At 49.4% G+C, this 24,451-nt stretch overlaps 1 protein-coding gene across 1 annotated transcript in view; it reads left to right on the top strand.

Moving 5' to 3' along the window:
- TDP1 (tyrosyl-DNA phosphodiesterase 1) overlaps positions 1-24,451 on the top strand; it is a 70,750-nt gene that overhangs the window by 3,618 nt on the left and 42,681 nt on the right. The window contains exons 3-9 of the mRNA XM_068964971.1: positions 3,071-3,114; positions 4,305-4,360; positions 7,595-7,691; positions 12,410-12,444; positions 18,196-18,288; positions 23,390-23,557; positions 23,936-24,014. Of these exons, the coding sequence (XP_068821072.1) occupies positions 3,071-3,114; positions 4,305-4,360; positions 7,595-7,691; positions 12,410-12,444; positions 18,196-18,288; positions 23,390-23,557; positions 23,936-24,014 (572 nt within the window). The remainder of the gene's footprint in view (positions 1-3,070; positions 3,115-4,304; positions 4,361-7,594; positions 7,692-12,409; positions 12,445-18,195; positions 18,289-23,389; positions 23,558-23,935; positions 24,015-24,451) is intronic.

The following is a 24,451-nucleotide window of genomic DNA, read 5'->3' as shown; positions in this document are numbered from 1 at the left end:
AGGGTTGCTTCACTTGTAATGTAAAGGTCAAACTTGATCCAGTAGCACTTTATCAGGAAAGTAGCCAGTAACTGACAGCAGTAGTTCCCCTGGACCAGAGCGTCAGCATCCCCTGGGGCTTATTAAAGTGCCAGTTCTCAGCCTCCCCTCCAGGTCCCTTGTATCAGACTCTGGGAGCCCGGCCCTGCCATCTGCTTTCCGAGCCCTTCGGGGGATTCTGTTGCCTGAGCAAGTTTGAGGACCACTGTGTGAAAGCCTGGGTTTGGTTCTGGGTGAAAACAAGAGTGCCCTGGTCTTTGGTTTCTGTCTCCAGGGAACATCTGTGTGATATTGTGATCTATACAGACATTTTTTTTTTTTTTGTCCCAGGTTCCTGAAATAGCTCCAAAGTAATTAAAGGTGAAAGGAGTATGCTTTGTTATGCATAAGGAGCCCCTTTCAACCACACCTGTTTGTTTTAATGCAGAGACTTTTGGAATGCCCCTGGGAATGGTGGAGGATAAGGGGCTGGTTGCCTGGAGAACCAACCTTGTGGTTACAGTTGGAACTTTCAGCCCCAACCCCCACTTCTGGGGAGGGGTCCAGTCAGTCACTAGTGGCCAATGATTTAATTAGTCTTGCCTGTGCAATGAAGCCTCCATTAAAAAAAAAAACAAAATGCAAACCTAAAACCTCCCTTTAGAGGTCCGTGAGCTTCCAGGTTAGTGTATACAGGAGGCGCTGGGCCTGGTGCACCTGGAAGGGAGCCCCTCCCCCATGCCTTGCCCTGCCCACGTCTTCCTCTGGCTGTTCCCAAGTTGCATCCTTTTAAAAAAAAAACTGGTGATCTGGTGAATAAAGGGCCTTCCTGAGTTCTGTGAGGCGCTGCGCAAATGACCAAACCCGAGGGGAGGGGCAGTGGGTGAGGCCTAGCCGTTGCAGGGTCTGGCCTTGTGATTGGCCTCTGAGCCTGAGATGGGGGCAGCCCTTCACCTGTGGGGTCCGGCGCCAGCTCCAGGGGGATGCTGTCAGAACTGAGTTGAGTTGTAGGACAGGCAGCTGGTGTCTGGAGGATGGGTCTGTGAGGGAACACCCCACGCTCCCCGCTGCACTTGTGGTCACAAGTATTGGGTGCAGAGAGGAAGCAAGGCTTGCCTTTGAGAGACCAGCAGGAGCCCCAGAATCCTGGACACAAGACTTGAATCCGGCCTCAGCATTTGCCTGCTGTGTTGGTAACTGACTAGGTACCTTTGTTGTTGTTCTGACCCTCTGCGACCCCATGGACCCCAGCACGCAGGCCTCCCTATCCATCACCAATCCCGGAGTTCACTCAGACTCATGTCCATCGAGTCGGTGATGCCATCCAGCCATCTCATCCTCTGTCGTCCCCTTCTCCTCCTGCCCCCAATCCCTCCCAGCATCAGGGTCTTTCCCAATAAGTCAGTTCTTCAAGTCATGTGGCCAAAATATTGGAGCTTCAGCAAACAAAGGGCCTAATATTCTTCAAAATTTTAGTTTACTCACCTTTAAACCGGGGATTCAGAAAAAAGAAACGAAAATGGGGTCGGGGGGGAACACATGAAGAGCCCAGCGCGGCGTATTCACATGGCCACACAGCAGGCACCCAGAGCAGACGTGGCACCCGTGCCGCGCAGCGCCTGTCTCACCCGCAGGCAGAGCAGGTTGTGTTCAGTGTGAACAGTATTGTAATCATATATCAAATGTGTAATTGACCAAAAATTCCCTTCAGGGTTTTCTGTAACACCCTGTGGAATCCCTGAACAAACTTTTTGGCCAAGTCAATACATCTTGTGTGTGATGTATAAATGTTGGTGTATTTAACTCCATACTGTAAGGAGTTTGATTGTACAAGGTGTTTATTTTTCCTTTCTGCAAATGTCTACCTGCTCTGAGGAAACGTAAGATAGATGTCAGTGTCAACTGGGAGAGATTGAAACAGGAAATAGAGAGCTATGCAAGACTTTTGTATATATAATAAACTAATGACACTAGCTGTTAGCACCAAGATACGAAGGAAGGGGAGGTAACATTTATGATAGGAACTTTTACGTGGGTTATGTAGGTGATCTCCTTTAATTCTCATAGCGGCCTTGTGAGTAGATGTTAACAGTTGTCCTCCTTGAATCTGTGACTGGTCTGTAGAGAAGTTGAATAAACCTGCCCAAGGTCACAGGAATATGGTTGAACTGGGATTTGAATGCAGGCATTCTGGCATCACGGCTGCCCTTGTGGGTCAGCTGGTAAAGAATCCACCTGCAAAGTGGGAGACCGGGGCTCTGTCCCTGGGTTGGGAATATTCCCTGGAGAAGGGTGGGTGCCGCCCTCCCCAGTGTTCTGGCCTGGAGAATTCTGGCCTGGGTTGCAGAGTTGGACACAACTGAGTGACTTGCGCTTTCATTGTGGCATGAAATGCATGCTCCTAAGGTTTCCCACACCAGCAAAGGCCATAATCGTAGGTTCTTTAGAGGATCTCGTGGAGGAAGAGGAACTTCAGATAATTCAGAAAGGTAGAAAGAGGGGCTGCAGTGGGCGGAAATGAGGAAACAACATATCGTGATTTCTTTTTGATTGTTCAGCTCTCCCTTTAAGACAGGCGCTTCCAGAGCTTCCCTCGCCTGCTGGTCCAGTGGGTAAGACACTGCCTCCGCTGCAGGGCATGGGTTCAGTCCCCGATCAGGGAACTAAGATCCCACAAGTCACGTGCAGCCCGAAAACAGAAGAAGAAAAGTTTTCTAATTAATAAGAGACTTGGAGAAAGGAAGGATGTGTGTCGCTATCGTTCTCGCTGACAGTTTCTAGAATTGACTCGTCATCCAGTTCTGACGTTATAGATCTTGATTTTTTTCCCATTATGTTCGGTTAAATAATGGTGATACATAATAAATATTATCAGCCCGGGGAAATTTTCTCTTGAATTTTCTGGAACGTTAAAGTCTAGCCTCATAGTAACTCTTCAGCGCACCTTTTTCTAAGCCAAATTCTGCTCATCAGTGACTGTTTAATAAGTCAGTTGTGGTCATTATTAGGTAATTTTTATCAAAAACATGAATTTGATGTTTTGTCTCCTCAGATATTTTATCTCCTCTCTTTGGGACACTTGTTTCTTCAGCTCAGGTGAGTTTCCAGTTTGGTCTTTGGATGGGAGGGGGACACAGAAACCACTCTGGAGGAAAACGAGCAGGGGGCCCCGTGGGTCAGCCCCGCGCAGGGTCCCCGAGACGGCACCTTGCTGGAGGCCAGCGCCCAGCACCACGGGTGTGGGATCCATCAGCCTGGAACGTGGATGCACACTCACCAGGGCTTCCAACTCTCGATTTCCTGACTGGCCAGGAAGTCATCCTGGAAATTCCACCACGGGGGACTTCTCTCTGTCACACTGATAGTCTCATGGGACTCTGGTGCAGCTCCTGGAGGTGTGGGTAGAGAGGTGAGGGCCACATCAAGTCTGATTTGAGTTAGAGAAATAAATGAGAAATTTCCTACACCCTCCAAAGAGAAGCCAGGAAAAGTAATGTGTGTAGGTGTGTCTGTGTGTTTCATTGCGCCTTCCTGACAGGCCTGGCCCCTTCGTGTTGATGGATCACCTTACGGTGCCAGGCTCTCCAGCAGATGAGCAAGGCCTTGGCCCTAAAAAAGCAGGGCTTCCTGTGAGCTTCACGTTCTCCTCGGCAGCAGAAATCCTGGTCTCTAGCTGGAACATGGGGTGAATTTGTGTGTGTTCTCCCGGCTAGGATGAGTCGTTAGCTTCAGGAGAGGGGCCAGGGATTACCCAGGCACGGGGAGGACACCCACAGGTGAGTCTGGTCCAGAACTTGTAGTCTGATGTATGTCGTAAGCCTGTAGTGAATGTCCAATTCCAGACACCTGTTTACAAACCTAACTCAATAGATTGCACACATTGCAACTGAGAGATTCCCCTTCACCAGGGGATCTTCTCAGCCCAGGGTCTCTGGCATTGCAGGCAGATAGTTTACCGTCTGAGCCACTAGGGAAGCCCCTTCATTACATTATGGAAAAACCCAAAGTAACTTTTTGACCAGCCAAATACAAATGCTGCGAAAGTGCAGAGATAGTTTTCTATTTTCTCAGGCACTCCCCCGCTGACTCAGAACCTTAAGCCATGTTTTCCCCTCCGCGTGTGTTTCAGGTTTGTGAGTATTGCAGCGTAATGGTCCAGGCTTACAAATAACGCTATGTGTAGTTCATGGTTAGTTTAGAGTCCCTTTCAGTTCAGTAGCTAGACAGTTCTCCCTAGGAACTGCTTTCTGAATCGCCCACGATGTCTTTTCTTTCCTTCCATCTAGTTTAACTACTGCTTTGACGTGGACTGGCTCGTAAGACAGTATCCACCAGAGTTCAGGTGAGTTCTGCAGAATGATGGATGACGTCAAAACTAATTAATGGAGCTTGAATACACAAGATCTGTGTTTCTCAGGCACCTGCTGTCCATCTTTCTTTGAAAATTTGTTTTGAAACTGTTGAAATCTTTATAACATTATTATAATGGGAAAGCAGCCTCTTTTTTCTTAATCTATTCTAAAATAATCACAAGCCTTCTTAATACAGATTTTAGCATGTCCCTCTGTTCTGTCCAGAAGTAGGGTAGGACAAATTTCAACCTGAATAAAAGACTTTTAGGTCCAATGCTCATAGGAAGGAAAAGGTCATTGCTACCTGTGTTCTTGACCAGTAAGCCTGCACCTCACCTAGCAGTTTGATGCTGGTTGTTTTTTTGGTTTGAGTCTCTCTCATTTCACAGGTGATTGTTCCTGTAGCTCAGAAGTTAATGCTGGAGTCATAGGGCCTTCCGTGATGCAGATATGGAGGTGGTAGGCAGTGCAGACCAAATAGAGATCCCATTGCATGGTGACGTGCCCCCTGTCCCGTTTCCAGTACATCCACTTGGCAGAATCCCGAGGCAGCAAGTAAAGTGGAGGGATACACGCAGGAGAATGGTCGTCAGGATCCTCAAAGTCCATGCTGCATGGAACACATCGGACTGTGTGAACTTTCATTGCTAATAGCGCCTGCGTGCATGCGTGTCCGACTCTGTGTGACCCCATGGGCTGTAGCCCACCAGGCTCCTGTGCCCATGTTCTCCAGGCAGGAACAGTGGAGTGGGTTATCATGCCCTTCTCCAGGGGATCCCCACCCAGGGATTGAACCCTGGTCTCCTGTGTTGCAGATAGATTCTTCACCATCTGAGCCACCGGGGAAGATCTGTAGACAGAAATGCTGGAATTTCCCAAGCAGCTTTGACACTCAAAGCGGTAACATGTAAGATCAGTTGTAGCTGCATGTAACGGAAAAACGAAAATAACAGTGACTTGAACCAGGGCTTCCCAGGTGGTTCACTGGTAACGGATCCACCTGCAGGGTGGGAGACTCGGGGTCAATCCTTGGTCAGGAAGAGGCCCTGGAGAAGGAAGTGGCTACCGACTGCAGTATTCTTGCCTGGAAAATTCCACGGACAGAGGAGCCTGGCAGGCTCCAGTCCACAGGGTTGCAAAGAGTTGGACACACCCGAGCATACGTGCCCACAGATCTGAGAGAAAATCTCTCCAAGCTGCTCAGGGCGGGATGACGCCTGCTCACACTAGGGAGGGTGGCCTGCTTTCCTGAGCCACCAGGTCAAATGCACATCGTATCCAGAGACGCCCTTGCAGACACACCCAGAAACACTGTCTTATCTGGGCACTCTTCGCCCCATGAAGTTGACATGCAGAATTACCCATCATGCAGCCTTTTTGTGACAGTTTTTGAACACTAATAGATTTGAAGCGAGGCTTCCCTGATGGTTCAGTGAAAGAACCTGCCTCCCAGTGCAGGCGAGGCCAGTTCAGGCCCTGGATCAGGACGATCCCCTGGAGGAGGAAATGGCAGCCCACTCCAGTATTCTTGCCTGGAGAATCCCATGGACAGAGGTTCCTGGCAGGCTACAGTCCATGGGGTCGCAGAGAGTCAGACTCAACTGAGCCCGCACATGCCAATTTGAAGTGATTAATGAAGACCACCGTTTTTGTCAGTAATGTTTAATCTTTTTTTAAAAAGAAAAAAACTGATCTGATAAGTTTCTGGATGGTAGAGCCATGATTATCTATTACATTATTTTCTGTACTCTTTTTCCTGTTGCAAAACAGAAACTTTGTTCCAGGTAGAAAGCACCTGAGAAGATGTGTTTCTTTGTTTTCCTGAACATGCTAGCATGAAGCTGTTGGGGTTAGGGTTAGTCCCCGGGGAGTGCTTTCTGTCATGTTTCTGTTCAGTGGAGCGTGGTCCCTTCATGTGTGACAGAGCATCGTTCTGCACATGCCTGATGACCGTGGAGGTTGTTCATCTTACTTGATGGCTTGTTGGAGAAAAAAATTTTGTTTCGTTGGGCGAGCTTTTAAAAATATATTGACTTCTAAGGATTATCTCACTTCAGATTAACCAGAGTAGATCATGGTTCTCTTAGAAGCCTTGTTAATCTGTTACTGCAGATTTTTTTTTTCAAACTTTAAACTTCTTATTTTGTACTGGGGTATAGCCAACTAATAATGTTGTGGTAGTTTCAGGTGAGCAGTGAAGGGACTCAGCCAGACATATACATGTATCCATTCTCCCCCAAACTGGCGTCCCATCCAGGCTGACACACAGCATTGCGACACAGTCGGTCCTTGTTATCCGTGTTGGATGTTGCAGTGTGTGTATGACCTTGCCAAGCTCCCTAACTACCCCATCCCTGCCTCCAGCAACTGTCAGCTCCTTTTCTGAGTCTGAGTCTTTCTGTTGTGTAAGTGAGTTCATCTGTATCGTTTCCTTTTAGATTCCACATGTAAGGATGTCATACTCGATCTCTCCTCGGGCTTTCTCACGCAGCACGACTCTCTCTAGGTCCGTCCGTGTTGCTGCCAGTGACATTATTAACCCTTTTTCGTGGCTGAGTAATATTCCGCTGTATACATGTACCACACCTCCTTTACCCACTCCTCTATCGATGGACATGTAGGTTGCTCCCACGTCTCGGCTACTGTAAACAGTACTCCTGCAGAATATTTTTATATTGTCCTTTTGAATTAAAAAATAGGGCATTTTTGATTCACATTGGGCTCTGTTTCACTGAAATATAACTACCTCCTAGTGAATCTGCATGCGTGGACCTGGGCCCTTTCACTCTTGTATCCTGGGCAGGTGGTGCAGGCCTCACTCACAGTAGGTGTTCAATGAAGGGATGGCTAGTGAGGAAGTGACCTACTGTTTGGTCCAAAACAAGGGAAAGAAAAGGGCATCACGCTTAACAACACTAAGTGTGTATCTCTTAATCTAATGACAGAGTTGATGATGTGTCCTTTTGGACCAAAGAAGATAATTACTCAAGGACCTAGGATAGTCCCAGCCCCTCTGGGTCACTGCAGAGATTCAGGATCAGGCCACGGGCCCCCCTTATGAAGGTAACCACTTAGCAAAGGTTAACTGATCACTTGCCCTGTGCTGGCCCTGCACTCCATCACCACACAGGCCGGACACCCACGTCAGTGGTCAGCGCTCCTTCACGGGGCACCAGACCAGCTTCGTGAATGAGGGATTTCAAATACCTGTGATCTCCTTTCAGGAAGAAACCAGTCCTGCTTGTGCATGGCGACAAACGGGAAGCAAAGGCTCACCTCCTGGCCGAGGCGAAGCCTTACGGGAATGTCACCCTCTGCCAGGTAAGCTGCTTACTGCCATTCGAGATCACGCTTGGGCTGAGAGCTGGGAGGAAGTGGGACCTTCAGTGTGTCCACCCTCCTAACGCAGGAGTCCTCTCTCCAGCATCACCAACAGACGTCTGTCCAGCTTTGGCTTAAATACTTCCTGAGGTCGCCTGTCCTATTCGTGGGTAGCCCTCATGGTTGAAAGCTTTTTCTCTATGTTGACCGAATTTCTCTGTAATTAGGGTCTCCAGAGAAACAGAACCCGTTAGGTTGTATGTGTGTGTGTTTGGATTTGCCGAGACACTGACTTTAGAAGAGCTGACTCACATGATTGTGTGGGCTGGCAAGTCCAGCATTGGCCACTTTGAGAAGCTTGATGTTACGGTTTGGGTCCAAAGACTGACTAGAGACTGATTCCCCCTTCCTTGTGGGAACCAGTCTTTTATTTTTTATTTTTTTCTCTTAACAACTCCAACCGACTGACTAAGGCGCACAGACATTCTGGAGGGTAATCTCCTTTCCTTGCAGTGCACCCATTTAAATGCTGTTGTTCAGTCACTAAGTTGTGTCTGACTTTTCGTGACCCGTGGACTGTAGCGTGCCAGGCTCCTCTGTCTTCCACTGTGTCCTGGAGTCTGCCCCAATTCATTGATTTAAATGTTAATCTCCTCAAAAAAAAAAGAAAAGCCTTCACGCAACATGTCACCAGGCATCTGGGCACTGTGGCTGGCCATGGTGACACGACCTTCTTCCCTGCCTTCGGCCCTGGTCCTCGCTTTCCCCTCTGGAGTCACATGACCCCCTGTCGGTGGCAGAGGTTCTCGGGTTTGAAGTCATCTGCTTCGTCTTCGAGTTTTCTCAGCCAGGTTCCAGCACTTGCTTTTGTCACTGCACCTGGTGCGTCAGGGGTCCCCCTCCTTCCCCGAGTTGCCAGTCTGCTGGTTGGCATCTGCTTCGTCCATGGCCCTCGGGGAGCAGGGGTTTCTGCAGGGAGCAGGTTCCCTGGAGTCAGTTCAGTGGCAGTGTCTGTGAGGGCAGCTTCGCAGTGGTAGTTTTTAGTGTGACCACCTGTCTGACTTACATTAGCTGCCATTGGCATTTTACCCACAGCCCTTGGATCCTTTTTAAAGACTTTTTTTTTTAGTATGGACCATTTTTGAAGTCTTTTGAATTTGTTACAATATCGCTTCTGTTGTTGATGTTCTGGGTTTTTAGGCAGCGAAGCTCAATGAGATCTTAGCTCTCCAAACAGGGATCAAACCCACACTCCCTTCTTTGGAAGGCAAAGTCTTAAGCACTGGACCACCTGGACGTCCTGCCCTTGGTTCTTTTTCACAAGAATCACTTAATACCGGAGAGACGTAGACTGAAGCCCAGCCTTAGAAAGTACCTTGCGAGCTGCACAGGGCATGTGGCCCCGGTCCCATGAGGGGCAGTCACTGGCCTCACAGCAGGCTTGGTTTCCTGGGACCCGAGCAGGAAGGAGAGAGAGAGAAGGCTGTTGCCCAGCTTCTTTCCTGTCGTCGGCATTGCTGAGTCACTCAGTCATGTCCAGCTCTTTGCCACCCCATGGACTGCAGCACGCCAGGCTTCCCTGTCCTTCACTGTTTCCCAGAGTTAGCTCAGACCTGATGCCAGCCAACCATCTCGCCCTCTGTCGCCCTCTTCTCCTCTTGACCTCAGTTTTGTCTTGATGCTTTCCAGTCAGCACATGGGATCCAGTGTGGCCGATGCGTGAGTCTTGGAGTTTCCTTCAGACTCCACGTCTGAAGGGGTCCTTTTATATGTGGCATTTGGTGTAAGAAGCAGGGGTAGCGAGGACTTCAGCGATGCTGATGATTTCCTTCCTGTGGTGGATCTGAAGTGGCTGGTGGGTGTGCACCGTTTCCTGTTTGAGCAGCCAGGCCCGTCCATTCCTCAGCAGCTTGACGAATGGATCCGTCACGGCCCTTTTCTCTCCTGGGCAATAGCTTAGTGCAGTTGACTCAGGATTTCTGCCCTTGGATTACAGACAGAGACAAGGGTAAATTACATAGAACCTGATTCTTTTTATTTTCCATTTACTCTCTGATGTCCTTTTTCTTCCATTCATACAAGATTAAAGAATTCCAGCTCCCAGGTGTTTTATCAGTTGTGTCCGACTCTTTGCAATCCCATGAGCCGCAGCATGCCAGGCCTCCCTGTCCATCACCAACTTCCAGAGTCCACCCAAACCCATGTCCATCGAGTCAGTGATGCCATCCAGCCATCTCATCCTCTGTTATCCCCTTCTCCTCCTGCCCTCAATCTTTCCCAGCATCAGGGTCTTTTCAAATCAGCTCTTCACATGAGGTGGCCAAAGTGTTGGAGTTTCAGCTTCAGCATCAGTCCTTCCAGTGAACACCCAGGACTGATCTCCTTTAGGATGGACTGGTTGGATCTCCTTGCAGGCCAGGGTACTCTCAAGAGTCTTCTCCAACACCTCAGTTCAGAAGCGTCACTCATTCTTCAGCTGTAGAATACTAACTGTGTGTGTATGTGTATTATTTTAAAGATAAAAACAGTGAGCAATCTCAATCTGATCAATTTTAAACCCATCTCACAACATTTTTCCTGTGGTTTAACTCACTGTACTTTATGTGGTTGGAGTTTTAAATCATTCCATCTCTCTAACCATCCTGTTTAGGCTCACCTTCTGCACAAGACCCTCCTTTGATTAGCAGCTGCCTAAAATCTGCTTTGTGTTTGTCTCCAAAGACAGCAGAGGTCAGCCTGAAGTGGCACAGCACTTACAGTGGGCAGAAACAAGATGACACGGGATCCTGACAGCCAGCAATAAAATCGGTGGAAATACAAAGTGTTTTTTCACAGGGGCTGACGTTTAGGAGACTTGGTAGCGTGCTTCAAGGAAGCCACTAGAGGGCGGAACAAGCCCTGTCTTCCAAACCTGTGTTCAGTTCAGTCGCTCAGTCGTGTCTGACTCTTTGCGACCCCATGGACTGCAGCACACCAGGCTTCCCTGTCCATCACAGATTCCTGGAGCTTACTCAGACTCACGTCCATTGAGTCGGTGATGCCATCCAACCATCTCATCCTCTGTCATCCCCTTCTTCTCCCGCCTTCAATCTTTCCCAGCATCAGGGTCTTTTCCAGTGAGTCAGTTCTTTGCATCAGGTGACCAAAGTATTGGAGCTTCAGCATCAGTCCTTCCAATGAATATTCGGGACTGATTTCCTTTAGGATGGACTGGTTTGATTTCCTTGCAGTTCAAGGGACCCTCAAGAGCCTTCTCCAACAGCACAGTTCAAAAGCATCAGTTCTTTGGCGCTCAGCCTTCTTTATGGTCCAGCTCTCACACCCACACATGACCGCTGGGACTACTGCGTACAAACTAGAGGACCAGCAAGGGCCCACTGTGTCGCACAGGGAGCTATACTTGGTATTCTGTAGTGATAACCTGTGGGGGTAAAGGCCGAGAGAGTGTGTCTATACACACACATACATACTGTGCACGCATATATACACAAAAGAGCAAATAGACACACGTGCATGTGTCTGTATAGAACTGGACCGCTTTGCTGCGCTCCTGACACTAACACAAGATTGCAGGTCATCTCTTCTTCGATTAACAACAACAACAAGCACATGAATTACGCCTTCCTGCCCACTCTTCCGTAGCCAGGCCGGCACGCTGCTCTGTGAGACCCCAAACCCTGAGATTGTGCAGGTGGTGAATGCAGCCACCTGTCCGTGAGCATCGCCAAGACGGGCTGTGTCGTTCTCACCCCTGTACTCCAGCTTCCCGTCGCTGCCCCAGCAGACAGGGCCGTCTGGAGAGAGCGGGCAGGGTGCACTCCGACTTCAGTAGCACTTGCTTCCGTTTGTAGAGCGCTTACTCCATGCGGCTCCTTTCCCTAACCATTTCAGTGTGCTCTTCCGATTTGTTCCTAACAACTCCCGGAATCTCTTAGCAATGCTATGATTTCAAAGAGGAGAAAGACAGGTTTAGCGAGTCAAGTATTTTTCCAAAGTTATGCAAAGCTGTGAAGAAAGGACTTGTCTATACACTGAATTCTCTGTCTATACACCGAATTCCTAGCTACTAAGCCATTTTTCACATCTCTATTTAACTTTTTCATCTTGAGGCATATTCTGCTTAATTCAGGTCTTGCAATACCAGATGTTAGATCAAATGTTTACTCCCTTGCCTATCCCCCAGTTGGTTTGTAAAATTATCATTTTGTAACATGAAAATGGATATAACGTATTATCTTTACTTTGAACACTTGCTGTGTTAAAAATACAAGAAAACTTTTGCTTTAGCATCATTGTGTCTCCATATCACCAGCATTTTCGATGTTTCTTTAAAATATGCTTGGAAAACTTACTGGGTGTACTTGTATGAGCCAAATGTCTGATTTTAAAACTTTGCATAAAATCTCTTTTTTTTTTTTTACTAGTTTTCCAACAACTAAAGAAATTCTGCTTCTCGCTTCTAATTACTGTAATTAAAAATGCAGTATGTATTGAATCATTCTGGGTAACTAAAAAAAAAAGTATTGAAATAAGCCTCACTGGATGCTGTTATTGTAAAAGCTGTCTTGGTGATGAAGAGCTTGCCCACTAGAGGGCAGTAAAAACTTTAAAAAAAATTGACCTGAATCTCTTCTAATTTTGTTTTAAATAAATATGGGTATTGTTGAGGTTTGTTTGTTTGTTTGTTTTTAATGACTTGACCTCTTTTTTTATCCTAGGCAAAGTTGGATATTGCATTTGGAACACATCACACGTAAGCAATTTTTATGAAATGGGGGAGAATATGAGTTTAAAAGATCGAATGATGCTCTTCAGAAGTCACTCTCAAAAGGGACTCACGTGTGATGATTTTGTTGAGGGGAAAGCTATAAGTTAGGAAGTAGAGGGGATGGAGTTTTTCCTAACAGTCTTAAGACCAAGTACCAGGAGCTGAAAGTTGGATCTGTGGAACTGGCCTGGGCCTGGCAGTTGTATCTGTGATGTGGTTTTCCACTCTCTGCTCAGGACTTTCCCTACAGCCCCCCGGGGGTGTGCAGGTGGGGATAGGTTGTGGTCCGTGGTCCTGAGTGGCTGTAGACGTGGCCATCACATGCCTGAAGATTCCACTGGTGTAAAGAAAGCCTTGTGATTTTTGTAAGATTCTAAGCTGCAGCAAATAGAACATTGTTTGGTCAGCTCTGTGCTGTGAATAAAAGAAAAACTATTTTGCAAGAAGTTGTCAGCCTAAGAGACTGGTACCTGTCCCTGCTTTTAAGACATCTCAGAAAATTCTCTTAGGGCAGTGTCTGAGGCGGTGCAAGCCGTAGGCGGGAGAAACTTTTCTCTTCCTACGGGACACGTACCAGCCTGACCCCCGTTCTGGTTGCGTCTTAAAACTTTCATGGAGCTCTTGTACATAACTGGTTCTCTAGCTGAGAAAACACGACATGGTTGCCTGCCTTTCTGTGTTTCTATAAACCAGATTTATCTGAAACGTGTCACACTCTTGAGTGTGACAGCCTCGTCTTGCTTCTGGGCCAGCAGTGGAAACAGGTCTGCTGCTTCAGGCTTGTCCCTTTGGGCACCTGTTCCTCCTGTTCCTAAGGCAACAAGGAAGCTCTTGGGCGGAAGTGTTGGCCCAAGTCTTGTAGTGACCACTGTTTTCCGGATATTATGCCAAAAATGAGGGCATGCGTTCATCATTTGCTTTGTAAGCTTAAAGCTATATTTTGCCAGCCTGATTTCAGAAAGGAGAGCAGAAAGCCGCGAGCAACTTTGTGAAAGGATGCCTATCCACCCACATCTTCTGGGCTTAGATGCTGTTGTGTAGACGTTGCCACGTTTACCGACCGTGCCTAATTGGTAGCCTTACTGTAATGGAGGGGTTGAGGGTTGTTGAGAGGGATCTCAAGCACCTATGTCGCTGGGGAATCAATTGTTCTCTACATGGCGTAGAGCTCACAGAAGGCTAATTTCAGCCCAGGATACAAACAGCACTGAATAGACTGGACAGGCGTCTTGGGCTCCTGCGGCTTCTCCACGGGAGACGCTGGAGGGCGGCAGCAGTCAGCTGTCCTGGGTCGACATTCTGTCCGGAAAGGGTCCCACTGGATGGACCCTTGTCCCCCACCCTTAGCTGGAATTCAGCCTAAATACCTTCCTGATTCGGAAATACATTCAGCAAGCCCTGTCAGTCGTGTGGATCCTGGTTCGCTAGGCCTGCAGTGCTGGGCTCCTTCGTGGGACACACGTTCCAAGCCGGCAGTCAGCTTTTCTCGGGCACATTCACACTGCACACTTAACTGTGTTACCAAGTAGCCTTGGGAGAGCCTGGGGCCGGGAGGGACTGAGTGCTGGGCTGGCCTCGGTCTGACACAGTAACACACGAGGCAGTGGGGCTCTCCCTTTCTTTTTCTTCCAAAAAACTACCTGGCCCTTTGTCTTCATCTTACGGACGAGAGCCCCCGAGTCAGGAGGCAGCTGTCCTCCAGTGAGTGTCGGAGACAGGACTAGGCTCACTCATTTTCACTCAGGTTCTCAGTGGACTTTGTGGTTTTTTTTTTTTTTACTTTGTTTTTTAAAGTGTTTTATGTTACCTTTTTTTAGTTTGAATCTTTTTTATCTTGGCGCGTGGGCTGCAGGACCCGTGTCCCCTGTGGTGGGCGTGCGTCCTAACCACTGGGCCGCCAGGGGTTCCCCCTAATTCACTTGTTGCTTCCTCACTGCTAACGCTAAGTGTGCTTCCTGTGGTCCACCCCCCGGCCACACACACCCCCCACCCCAGAGACGCACACTCTGGAAGCCCGCTCCTCCTTTCCCGCCACCACAGGCATGTCGCGGGTTAAGCCCAGGAGGGCTCCTCGTGCAGAGGGGCAAGTGCCGGGGAAGTGACGGCGGCAGAGCCACCCTTCCCCCGTAGCGTGCGCAGTTTGCACCTTGTTAAGCACCAGTATCTTGTAGGAGACTGAGCTCATGTCTGGAGATTACTTCCACTTGCTCATTTTAAAATGTGCTAAAACATATTCATTAAATATCTAGTATGCTCTTGAAGCCCAGCTCGAGGGGATATAAAGCGTTTGAGATGGGCCGAATTCTGTCCTTGCAGCTTTCAGCCTTTGGGTGAGAGAGGCAGACAGACATGAACTAGGAATGGCAGAAGGGCTTCCAGCCCCTGGAAGTGCGCGGCCCCCACAGAGTATGGCTGCTGCGGTGACTCTGCAGGGTCTCTGGGGTCATGGTCTTACCGACACCTGTGTCGCGGAGGATCTGGAAGTGACCAGGTGCAGCCACGTCCTCCAGGAGCTCATGGTTGTCTTGGCGACAGAGAACGCGCTCTGTCTGTGTTTCCCAGATGCCCTGCCATCCTGGGACATAGCTCATCGGGCTTTCTGGTGGCCCCCAGAGCTGGGAACAAAGGCACCTCTCAGGCCCCTGAGAATCCACAGAGGGGAGAAGCATCAGATACAGCCGGTAGCAGGGCACAGAGCTCAGGCTGGGCCTCCTGCCCTGCCAGGCGGTAGCAAGGCCTCCCGCTTCCCCTCGGGATGCAGTCCCGTCTCTCACCTGGGCTGCCCTGACCCAGCCTCGCCCGCCCCTGCCCAGAAACGTGACGTAGCTGCAGCCCACCCCCCACTGGGGAAGCCGTGCCCAAGGAGCGCTGCGTGCAAGACGTGTGGCCCCAGTACGCGCTGCTTCTGGCTCACGTGGGACCCCGGGTGGTGCGCGCGGCCTCTCCCAGCCACGGCGTCTGCCCTTGGTCAGGAAGTGGGAATGGCCGTGCCTCTGGGTAGCTGGGGTTAGCGTGCTGCATTAGGTGCCTGGCACACCGGTTGCTGTTGTTCAGTCACGAAGTTGGGTCTGACTCTTCGTAACCTCATGGACTGCAGCACACCAGGCTCCTCTGTCCTCCACTATCTCCTGGAGTTTGCTCAAATTCATGTCTGTTGAGTCGGTGATGACATCCCACATTCTTATCCTCTGTTGTCCCCTTCTCCTCCCACCTTCGATCTTTCCCAGCATCAGGGTCTTTTCCAATAAGTCAGCTCTTCGCATCAGGTGGCCAAAGTATTGGAGTTTCAGCTTCAGCATCAGTCCTTCCAGTGAATATTCAGGACTGATCTTTAGGATTGACTGGTTGGATCTCCTTGCAGTCCAAGGGACTCTCAAGAGTCTTCTCCAACACCACAGTTCAAAGCATCAGTTCTTTGGCACTCAGCCTTCTTTATGGTCCAGCTCTCATATCCATACCTGACTACTGGAAAAACCATAGCTTTGACTACATGGACCTTTGTTGGCAAAATAACATCTCTGCTTTTTAATACGCTGTCGAGGTTTGTCATAGTTTTCCTTCCAAGGAGCTAGTGTCTTTTAATAAATGCTCCACAGAGATTAACTTTTTTTCCCCTGTTAGGGAACAGCTTCGAATGTGAGAAACATTGCTTTTGCTGCCTACACAGCTTACTAGATAATATGCAGGTCAGCATTCCTCCAGAGAGACCTCATTTTGTGTGTTTTTATCCGTTTTTAACTCTGACCTTCTTGGGACACACCACTTGGTCTATGAAAAGATTAACGTGGCTCCTCTTAGAGCAGTTCTTGGTGCAGATTAATAGGATTCACTGACATTAGTGTGTGATTTTCCCTGTAAATGATGCCTTGACTAATGGAAATATTTGTAAAACTTACATCGTGAATTCATAACTGGCTTACTGTTAATTACAACTAGCTACTAATTTGGTGACTGTATGTAAATTTGTTGAGGTTTCAGGGAGCACATCTCGTAAGTGGGAAGATTGTCTCAACAGCTGTCTTTCTCCAGCTTTGCATTAATTTACTGTTTCCCAGCTTAGATTAAATTCTTTTTTTTTTTTTTTTTTTTTTTTGGCAAGAGCTAAATCTTATTCTGTTTTTATATGCTTTTGTATGTTTTTAATGCTAACTCCATTCAATCTCAATAGTATTCAGGTGGTGGTTTTTTGAGTGGGTCCTTTTTTTTCCCCAGGTGTAAACTGACTGACATCAGTAAACATTAAGGAGCATTTTGGCCTTGGTGGAAATAAAGCAGAGTTACTGCCTTGAGTAAATGTCTAGCTGGGTGTGGCGGAGAGAATTTAGGTTCCTGAAATAATTAGAAAACCATCAAGAGGCCGAGAATTATCTCGTAGCAGATGATGGAGTGAAGCAGGGCGTTGAAGCATAGAGGGAGCGCACACACGGAACGCTTTGCTGCTGCTGCTGCTGCTGAGTCGCTGCAGTCGTGTCCGACTCTGTGCGACCCCATAGACGGCAGCCCACCAGGCTCCCCCGTCCCTGGGATTCTCCAGACAAGAACACTGAAGTGGGTTGCCATTTCCTTCTCCAATGCATGAAAGTGAAAAGTGAAAATGAAGTCGCTCAGTCATGTCTGACCCTCAGCGACCCCATGGACTGCAGCCCACCAGGCTCCCCTGTCCATCGGATTCTCCAGGCAGGAATACTGGAGTGGGTGGCATTGCCTTCTCCGCACGGAACGCTTTAAGTTAAGCAAAATGGGTGTTGCGTTTCGTTATCACAGCAGGCCTGTAAAGTGAACGGAGGATTGATCCTGCATGCTGCGAGTGAGGAACTGAGGCTGAGGGACGCAGAGTGGCTCATGGGGTCAGGTGGCCTCCAAGTGATGGCAGAGGCGCTTAGGCCTTCCAGCCTCAGATGGGAACCTCTTATGCGAGTGCTGCTCCCCCTCCCCTCCCTGGAATCCAACTAAGAGAAGTAGTCGGGTGACTGGGGAAACCCCACCTGAAAGAAAGGACTCTCAAGAGCTGATTTGAGTCAAGGGAGGATGAAAGGCAAGACTCACCTCCAGCCCAGGTTTAGGCTCCTGACAAGTCTGGTGTCTGGAGTGTGAAGAAAGATCAGTGGTTGCTTGTAACTCCCCTCTGCTGTAGTAGTGGCCCCAATAAAGCTTTGCCTGAAGGAAAAGATCGGTCTCTTGAAAATGAAGCATCTGTCAAACTTAAGCTGCAACCCACAGCAGGAAATGCATTTATTTCAGTGTGCTGCACACATCCACGCTGATAAGCGCTGAAACCAGTTTCGTGAACCAGCACTTACCTATATGCAGTGTCCTCCTGAGTTTCTCATTTGTTCTGTTGCCGTCTTTTGTTTGGTTTTGCTCTAACGCTAGGCAGCCACAGCGCAGCACAAGGGTGTGCCCAGACCCTGAAAACAGAGAGCAGGTTGCTCTTGTCCCTCACCGAGACGGGCGATGCAGAGTAGATGGCGAGGGGCCAGACTGGGGCGGGAGGCGTTTCCAGTGCCAGGACTGGCCACGTGGGCGGGGTGGAGCAAAGGTTCATTTCAGCCATCCAGCGCTCCGGGCATTTTGGAAGGTGGCTCTCCGCCTGTCGCCTGAGCAGACTTTGAGAATGTGTAGAGGAAAGGGAGAGTGTAGCTTTTGCAGTCTGGGCGATGTGAGAGTCTCTTGCCTGTTGCGTTTAAGGTGCTTTGAGAGTGCTCTTAACTGCTTGTTCCTTTTCTGTTTTTAAAGGAAAATGATGCTTCTGCTGTACGAGGAAGGCCTCCGGGTTGTCATACACACCTCCAACCTCATCCACGAGGACTGGCACCAGAAAACACAGGGGTTTGTGGGGCTCTGTTGGTTTCATGCTGGTCGCTCTGTGTGCTGCGGGGCTCTGCTCGTCTCATGGTGTCGCTCTGTGTGCTGAGAAACAGCCAGAATGAGAACATGCGCTGAATTCTTGTTCTCCTGGTTTTTTCACTGTGGGAAGGAAGAACCAGAATTATGGCATAGAAGAGAGGTGCATGCAAGAAAGTGATGCTGCCTCCCTTGTGGCAGCTGGGGCTGACCATTTGGCCCATGATCATCCACGCCTGCCTCTTTATACCTGGGAATGTTGTTGTTCAGTCGCTCAGTCGTGTCCGACTCTTTGTGACTCCATGGACTGCAGCACGCCAGGCCCCCTTTGTCCTTCACTATCTGCCTGAGTTTTCTTTAACTCATGTCCGTTGAGTTGATGATGCCATCCAACGATCTCATCTGCTGTTGCCCCTTCTCCTCCTGCCCTCAGTCTTTCCCAGCATCAGGGTCTTTTACAGTAGGTTGGCTATTTGCATCAGGTGGCCAAAGTATTGGAGGTGCAGCTCCAGCATAAGTCCTTCCACTAACATTCAGGGCTGATATTCTTTAGGATGGACTGGTTGGTTCTCCTTGCAGTCCAAAGGACTCTCAAGAGCCTTCTCCAGCACCACAGCTCCAAAGCGCCAGTTCTCTGGCACTCATCCTTTATGGTCACGTCCATACATGGCTGGAAACACCATAGCTTTGACTATATGGACCTTTGTTGGCAAAGTGATATCTCTGCTGTTTAATATGCTGTCTAGGTTTGTCATAGCTTTTCTGCAGAGAGCATCTTTTAATTTCACGGCTGCAGTCACTGTTCACAGTGATTTATGAGCCCAAGAAAATAAAGTCTGTCACTGCTTCCATTTTTTCCCTGTAAACATACCAATACATAAAATTTATACGCTGTAGTTTTTTTCCTATTTTCTACAAAAATGGCGACATACATATATTCTTCTGCCGAGTAGGTCTAAGGATCTGAGGCAGGAAAGAGGATTAAAAAATGGAAGGGCCAAACGTATTATTTTCCCAATAAGACCCTCCTGATAACTTTTTGGCCCTCACTCACCCCACACCCACCTGTACCTGAGCCTGCCACCTAGGCATCAAAGGAAAACTCAGGGGTTGATTGTATGCTAAAAATATCCCTTTATGGAGAAGGCAGTGGCAGCCCACTCCAGTGTTCTTGCCTGGAAAGTCCATGGACAGAGGACCCTGGCGGGCAGCCGTCCATGGGGACACGTGACTAAGCACACCTGGGTGAGGGTGGAGGGAAGCGGGTTGGCAGCAGTGAACTGATAGAACTAAACAATACATACATATCCCTTTACCTCCAGTCAGTTTGGTTTCCCATAAAACATTCTAAACTGCTGTCTTTTCAGAGCCTGTAGTATGGTCACAAATCTCCGAAAGGATTGAACGCAAAGGTTTTTCATGCTTTTTTGTAATTACTAACCCTTGTTCTTGGTGCGCGTTTACTAGATGTGGTTTTCGATCTCTTGAGGAAGTTAGGGTTTATCCTTAGGCATTTTAGGGACTTGTTCGAGTCACATCTCACCCTTCATTCTCCTTCCCAGGAAGCCCTCATTACAGCCAGCCTTGGTCGCCGTTCCCTTGATTGGAGAAGCCATTCTGCATGTCTCTGCCTGCCTGTGTTGGAAGAAGCACCCTTTCCGGGTTCACGCGTTTCCCCCCGCGTTCCCCTCTGTGCTCCCTTGCCCGTATCGTCACCCAGCCTGGGCTAGAGTCCTCATCCAGGGCTCTCACGGAGCCCGCGTTGCTTGCCGAGTTGAGCCGAGACAGGGAGCCTCCCAGCTGCCGTCCTCCCGGCCTGCTGAGCCTGGGTGGGCTGCCCAGCCCCCGAGTCGCCTCTGCTGTCACACAGCCCTTCGGAATGTGAAAGGCAGACTTTTCCGCACACCAGGGGTCTCGTCCCTCTTCACTCTGCTTCCCCACCAGAGCGGGCGTCCGAGCCCCTGCCCCGCTGCCTGGCAGTTTTCCTACAGACACGCCCCCGTGTCCCGGTCAAGATGCACTTGCAGACCGCCCTGTGCTGGCGGGAGCAGGGGCGGGCGGTCCCTGAGAGCCCTGGCTGCTGGGCTCCTGATCCGCCGAGTTTTCGGTCGGCAAGCTCTTTCGCTGCCCTCAGGCTTCTGAGCCGCCGGTTGCGTTTGGGGACCGTGACTCGTCCGTAACCCCATCTGAAGAGGGGATGAGCTGGCATGGCTTCTCCTTAGAGGAACAGCAGCTGAGAGGGTTTGTCAAGTTGGCTGAGTCTCCTGTGGCTCAGAGAGCCCCAGCCACGGCTCTCCGGCTCCTTCCGGAGCGCAGAGGCGGCCCTGCTTCCTTAGGCGGCTTTGGCTTGGCTGCTGTGGGGCAGGGATTAAAGGTAAAGGGCTTAGGTGTTCGTTTTTTTCCTTTATTTAAAAACACTTAATTTTTTCAAAACGTATTGACTAGATGTAGCTTCACATGGTTCAAAACTCAGAGTACAAGTGGTATAAACTTTCCCTCCCAACTTCCCTCTGCTGCCCACCCCCCCCGCCCAGGAAAGAGGGTACTGTTGTCTACATTCTACTCTGTCTGATAGTTCACAGTTTCATGTCATGAGTTGTAATTTTTTTTTAATATTTTTAAAAGTTATTTTGTCTAATTTCACGGTCTGCCCATCCTGGCCCTGTGGACTCTTTGCTCTCCTAAAGGTCTTCCATCCGTCCTTTTCACCTGCTTCTCGATCCACCTGTTCATGTCTTAATTTTAAAACTATCTGGCCCAGGGTTTCTTTATTTTGTCGAATGGTAAGACGTCTTGCACATTGATGTCCTGGTTGGAAAGGCGTTGTCTGTCATGTTCCTCCTCCAGGACCGTTCTTGTGAGTGACCCTCTGATCCAGGAGGAGCCCCCCTCATCCTGCAGCCCCGAGTTGCTGTGGGGAGGAGAGCCTGCCCCCATCCATCCCGCCCAGCACGGCCACGGTGCGCGCAGGAGCCGAGGGAGGCACGGGGGGCCACCGAGCCTGCCCAGAGTGGCACGGCCAGGTAGCAGCAGATCCCGGTGCAGAGCCTGGCCTCCGCTCCTGGTCTCACGTGGTGCCCACTGTGCAAGGTGTTGACTTTTAAAAATATGCATGCCTACCGTGAGAGCTGTGAGGCAAGTTTTATTTGTGGCAAAATGAGGGCTTATAGTCCAGGAGATGGCGTTTCAGATAGCTCTTCAGAAGCTGCTCCAGAGAGGCAGGGGGGACGTCAGTCTCTGTGTGATTTTGGTGAATACGTGCATGCTGTCAAGCACATTTTTAGCAGAAGGGTTATGCTAGTTTCATGAAGGTTACTGCTGCTCATGAGACGCAGGCGTCACCGTGAGGATTTTAGGACTTCTCTAGGTTTGAGGAGATAAAAGAATTAGGCTCTTACAATCGGGTCCTGACAGTATCTAAGCCTCTGAAGGCCTGTTCTGCCGGTTTCCCCCAGCACATGGTGCCTCATTTCTGCTCTCCACCCTGGCCTTTCAGGGGGCGTTGAAAGGCAGCCGCATGTGGTTTAGTGCTCGTAGATGTAGAGGGCAGGTGCCAATCCGCGGTTGACAGAGGGGTCTCCTTGAGGTGGGGAAGGAAGGTGTGACAGCCCAGCCTGCTGGGAACGCGTTCAGAGCTCCGGAGACGCCCAGCCAGGATTCTCGAGGTTCTGACGGCCTGCCTCTCCGTCTCCTCTGAGGGCCGCCGGCGCGAGAGGAACGGGCAGTTTCTGTTGCGGCTCCCCGGGCAGGGCTGTGGCGGGAGGAGCCGGAGCAGGGGAGGCCGCAGACGCAGCTCCTGCCTGCTGGGGCTGCTTTCTGCTGGGCCCTGTTCGTTGCCTCGTGGGCGTCTGTGAGGTGGACTGCTAGCCTGGTTTTGCAGCTGAAGGAGCTGCGCTGGAGCTCTGAAGCCGTGTTTCTCTGTGATGCACGAGGGGCCAGTGCACAGAAGGACTGGGCTTAGATGTGGTCATTTGCCGTTCGTGGGTGTGACATAGAGGTTTTGGCAGAGTACACTCACAAAGAATCGATGAAGTTAGAGGTGCCGTTAAAGTTTTGTTACCGGTTTATCTGAAAGCCTGAGGTTAGTGTTACTGTAATATAGCTAAACGTAGACTATACCCCATTCCAGACACCAGATATGGGATATAGATAGATAGATATGAAAATGTTTGTTTATTGAAAACATATTTGCACATACATTTTTTTCTTAATATAGACAACTTTTATTTTCCGCTTGGCTAAAGAGCTGCATTGACATACATCTGGGCAGAAGCTTGCTGGGGTTACCACTGTGTGGAGTTGCTGTAAGCAGTCAGGAGTAAAGCTGTTGTCATCACTTTGAAAGCAGTATAGTGCCTTACCTGGTGGTCTGGTGGCTATAACTCCACACTCCCAATGCAGGGGGCCCGGTTCCTGGTCAGGGAACTAGATCCCACATGCTGCAACTGGGAGTTCACATGCCACAACTGAAAATCCCACATGTTGCAACTAAGACCCAGTGTGGCCAAATAAATATTGAAAAAAAAAAAGCAGTGTAGAGCTGAGAAGGTAAGAGGGGGAATAAGCGGGGGAGGGGGGGAGTGAATGGGGGAGCGTGGAGGGGTCGAGTTGGGAGAGGCAGGCAGAGGCCAGGCCTTCCTGGGTCTAAAATTCACGGTGAGCTTTTCAAAAATAATTCTGGACGTGAGGAGAACCCCTGGAGTGGCACAGTCAGCTTTGTCCTGTGCTCCGTGAGGCTGGCCTGGGCCTCCCGCGTGGTGCTCGTGGTAAAGGTGTAGGGCACCTAAGAAGCACGGGTTCAGTCCCTGGCTTGGGAAAGTCCCCTGGAGAAGGGCATGCAAGCCCACTGCAGCGCTCTTGCCTGGAGAGCCTCATGGACAGAGGAGTCTGGCAGGCTACAGTCCGTGGGGTCCCAGAGTCGGAAATGACTGGAGCGACTTAGCACTCGCACACACAAGGGTGGCCTTACCAGCAGGTGGAGAGAGGTAGTGAGAATTCACCTTGAGGTGCGCGCCTGATTACAGAGAGAGCGCTGTGATCAGCTCTGCTCCTGACTGTTCAAGGTGGTTTTCTGTTTCCATTCCAGAATATGGTTGAGCCCCTTGTACCCCCGAATCATCCACGGGACCCACGGATCTGGAGAGTCGGCCACACACTTCAAAGCTGACCTCATCAGCTACCTGGCAGCTTATAACGCTCCCCCTCTCAAGGAGTGGATAGACACCATCCAGGAGCACGACCTCTCAGAAACAAAGTAGGATAAACATGGCCTCTTAGCAACGCAGGGGCTTACCCTGAGGACCACGTGAGGTCTGGAGTGCAGGGGCCTGGCGGGTGGTGGAGGGGCACTGGGCTGTCCTTCAGGAAGTGGCAGAGCGGGGCCCGTCCCTGTCGGCACCTTCTGGTCCTCAGGCGCTGGAGTGAAGGCTCGGGGCTCTCCCCACTCACCTCAGTCCCCACCGGAGGTCCCACAGGGTACTTGAAAATGATTTAAGTGTCAGTTAACTCCTCGGAGGAGGCATCTCCAGACAGCGGGCTGGCTCGTGGAACACTTCACGCTTAGTACTAGTGTGTGTGTATTTGAGGTCCACACATCCCTGTGTTCTCTGACTTGTATTTTGTATCGTTTTAGTGTTTACCTTATTGCATCAACCCCAGGACGCTTTCAAGGAAATCAGAAAGATAATTGGGGACATTTCAGGCTTAGGAAGGTAATAAAATTTTTACTATTTAAAAAAATTTTATTGTATGTTCACTCCTATTTCATTTATAATGGTCTATTTTGAAAGCAGCTTTATAATATCTCTAGCACAACTCTCGGCAAGCATTAGGCACTTGGAATTGGTCATCTGATTACGGTTCCATTAATTACCTGCATTTTGACATTTTGCCTCTTTCATAGGTGCAGAGTTAGGCCTGAATGGCAAAAGTGTGTGGACGGTTTTTAGTTTCTCAATTTCTTGTAATAAAGATGATTAGAGACTTTGTATTTATACAAGTAGTTTTTGCTCAGCATGTGAAGGATTTTTTTATTTTATGTCAAAGATTTTTCACACAGCTTCAACAAAGAACAGAAAATAGTGTTGAGCAAAGACCACACCTGAGCTATGATGTGCTTTGCTTGCTAAACCGATGCCCTAGAAATTGC

The sequence above is a fragment of the Capricornis sumatraensis genome, chromosome 2 (assembly GCF_032405125.1).
Source record: "Capricornis sumatraensis isolate serow.1 chromosome 2, serow.2, whole genome shotgun sequence".
Classification (NCBI taxonomy): domain Eukaryota; kingdom Metazoa; phylum Chordata; class Mammalia; order Artiodactyla; family Bovidae; genus Capricornis; species Capricornis sumatraensis.
This window is presented reverse-complemented; position numbering and strand designations above follow the sequence as displayed.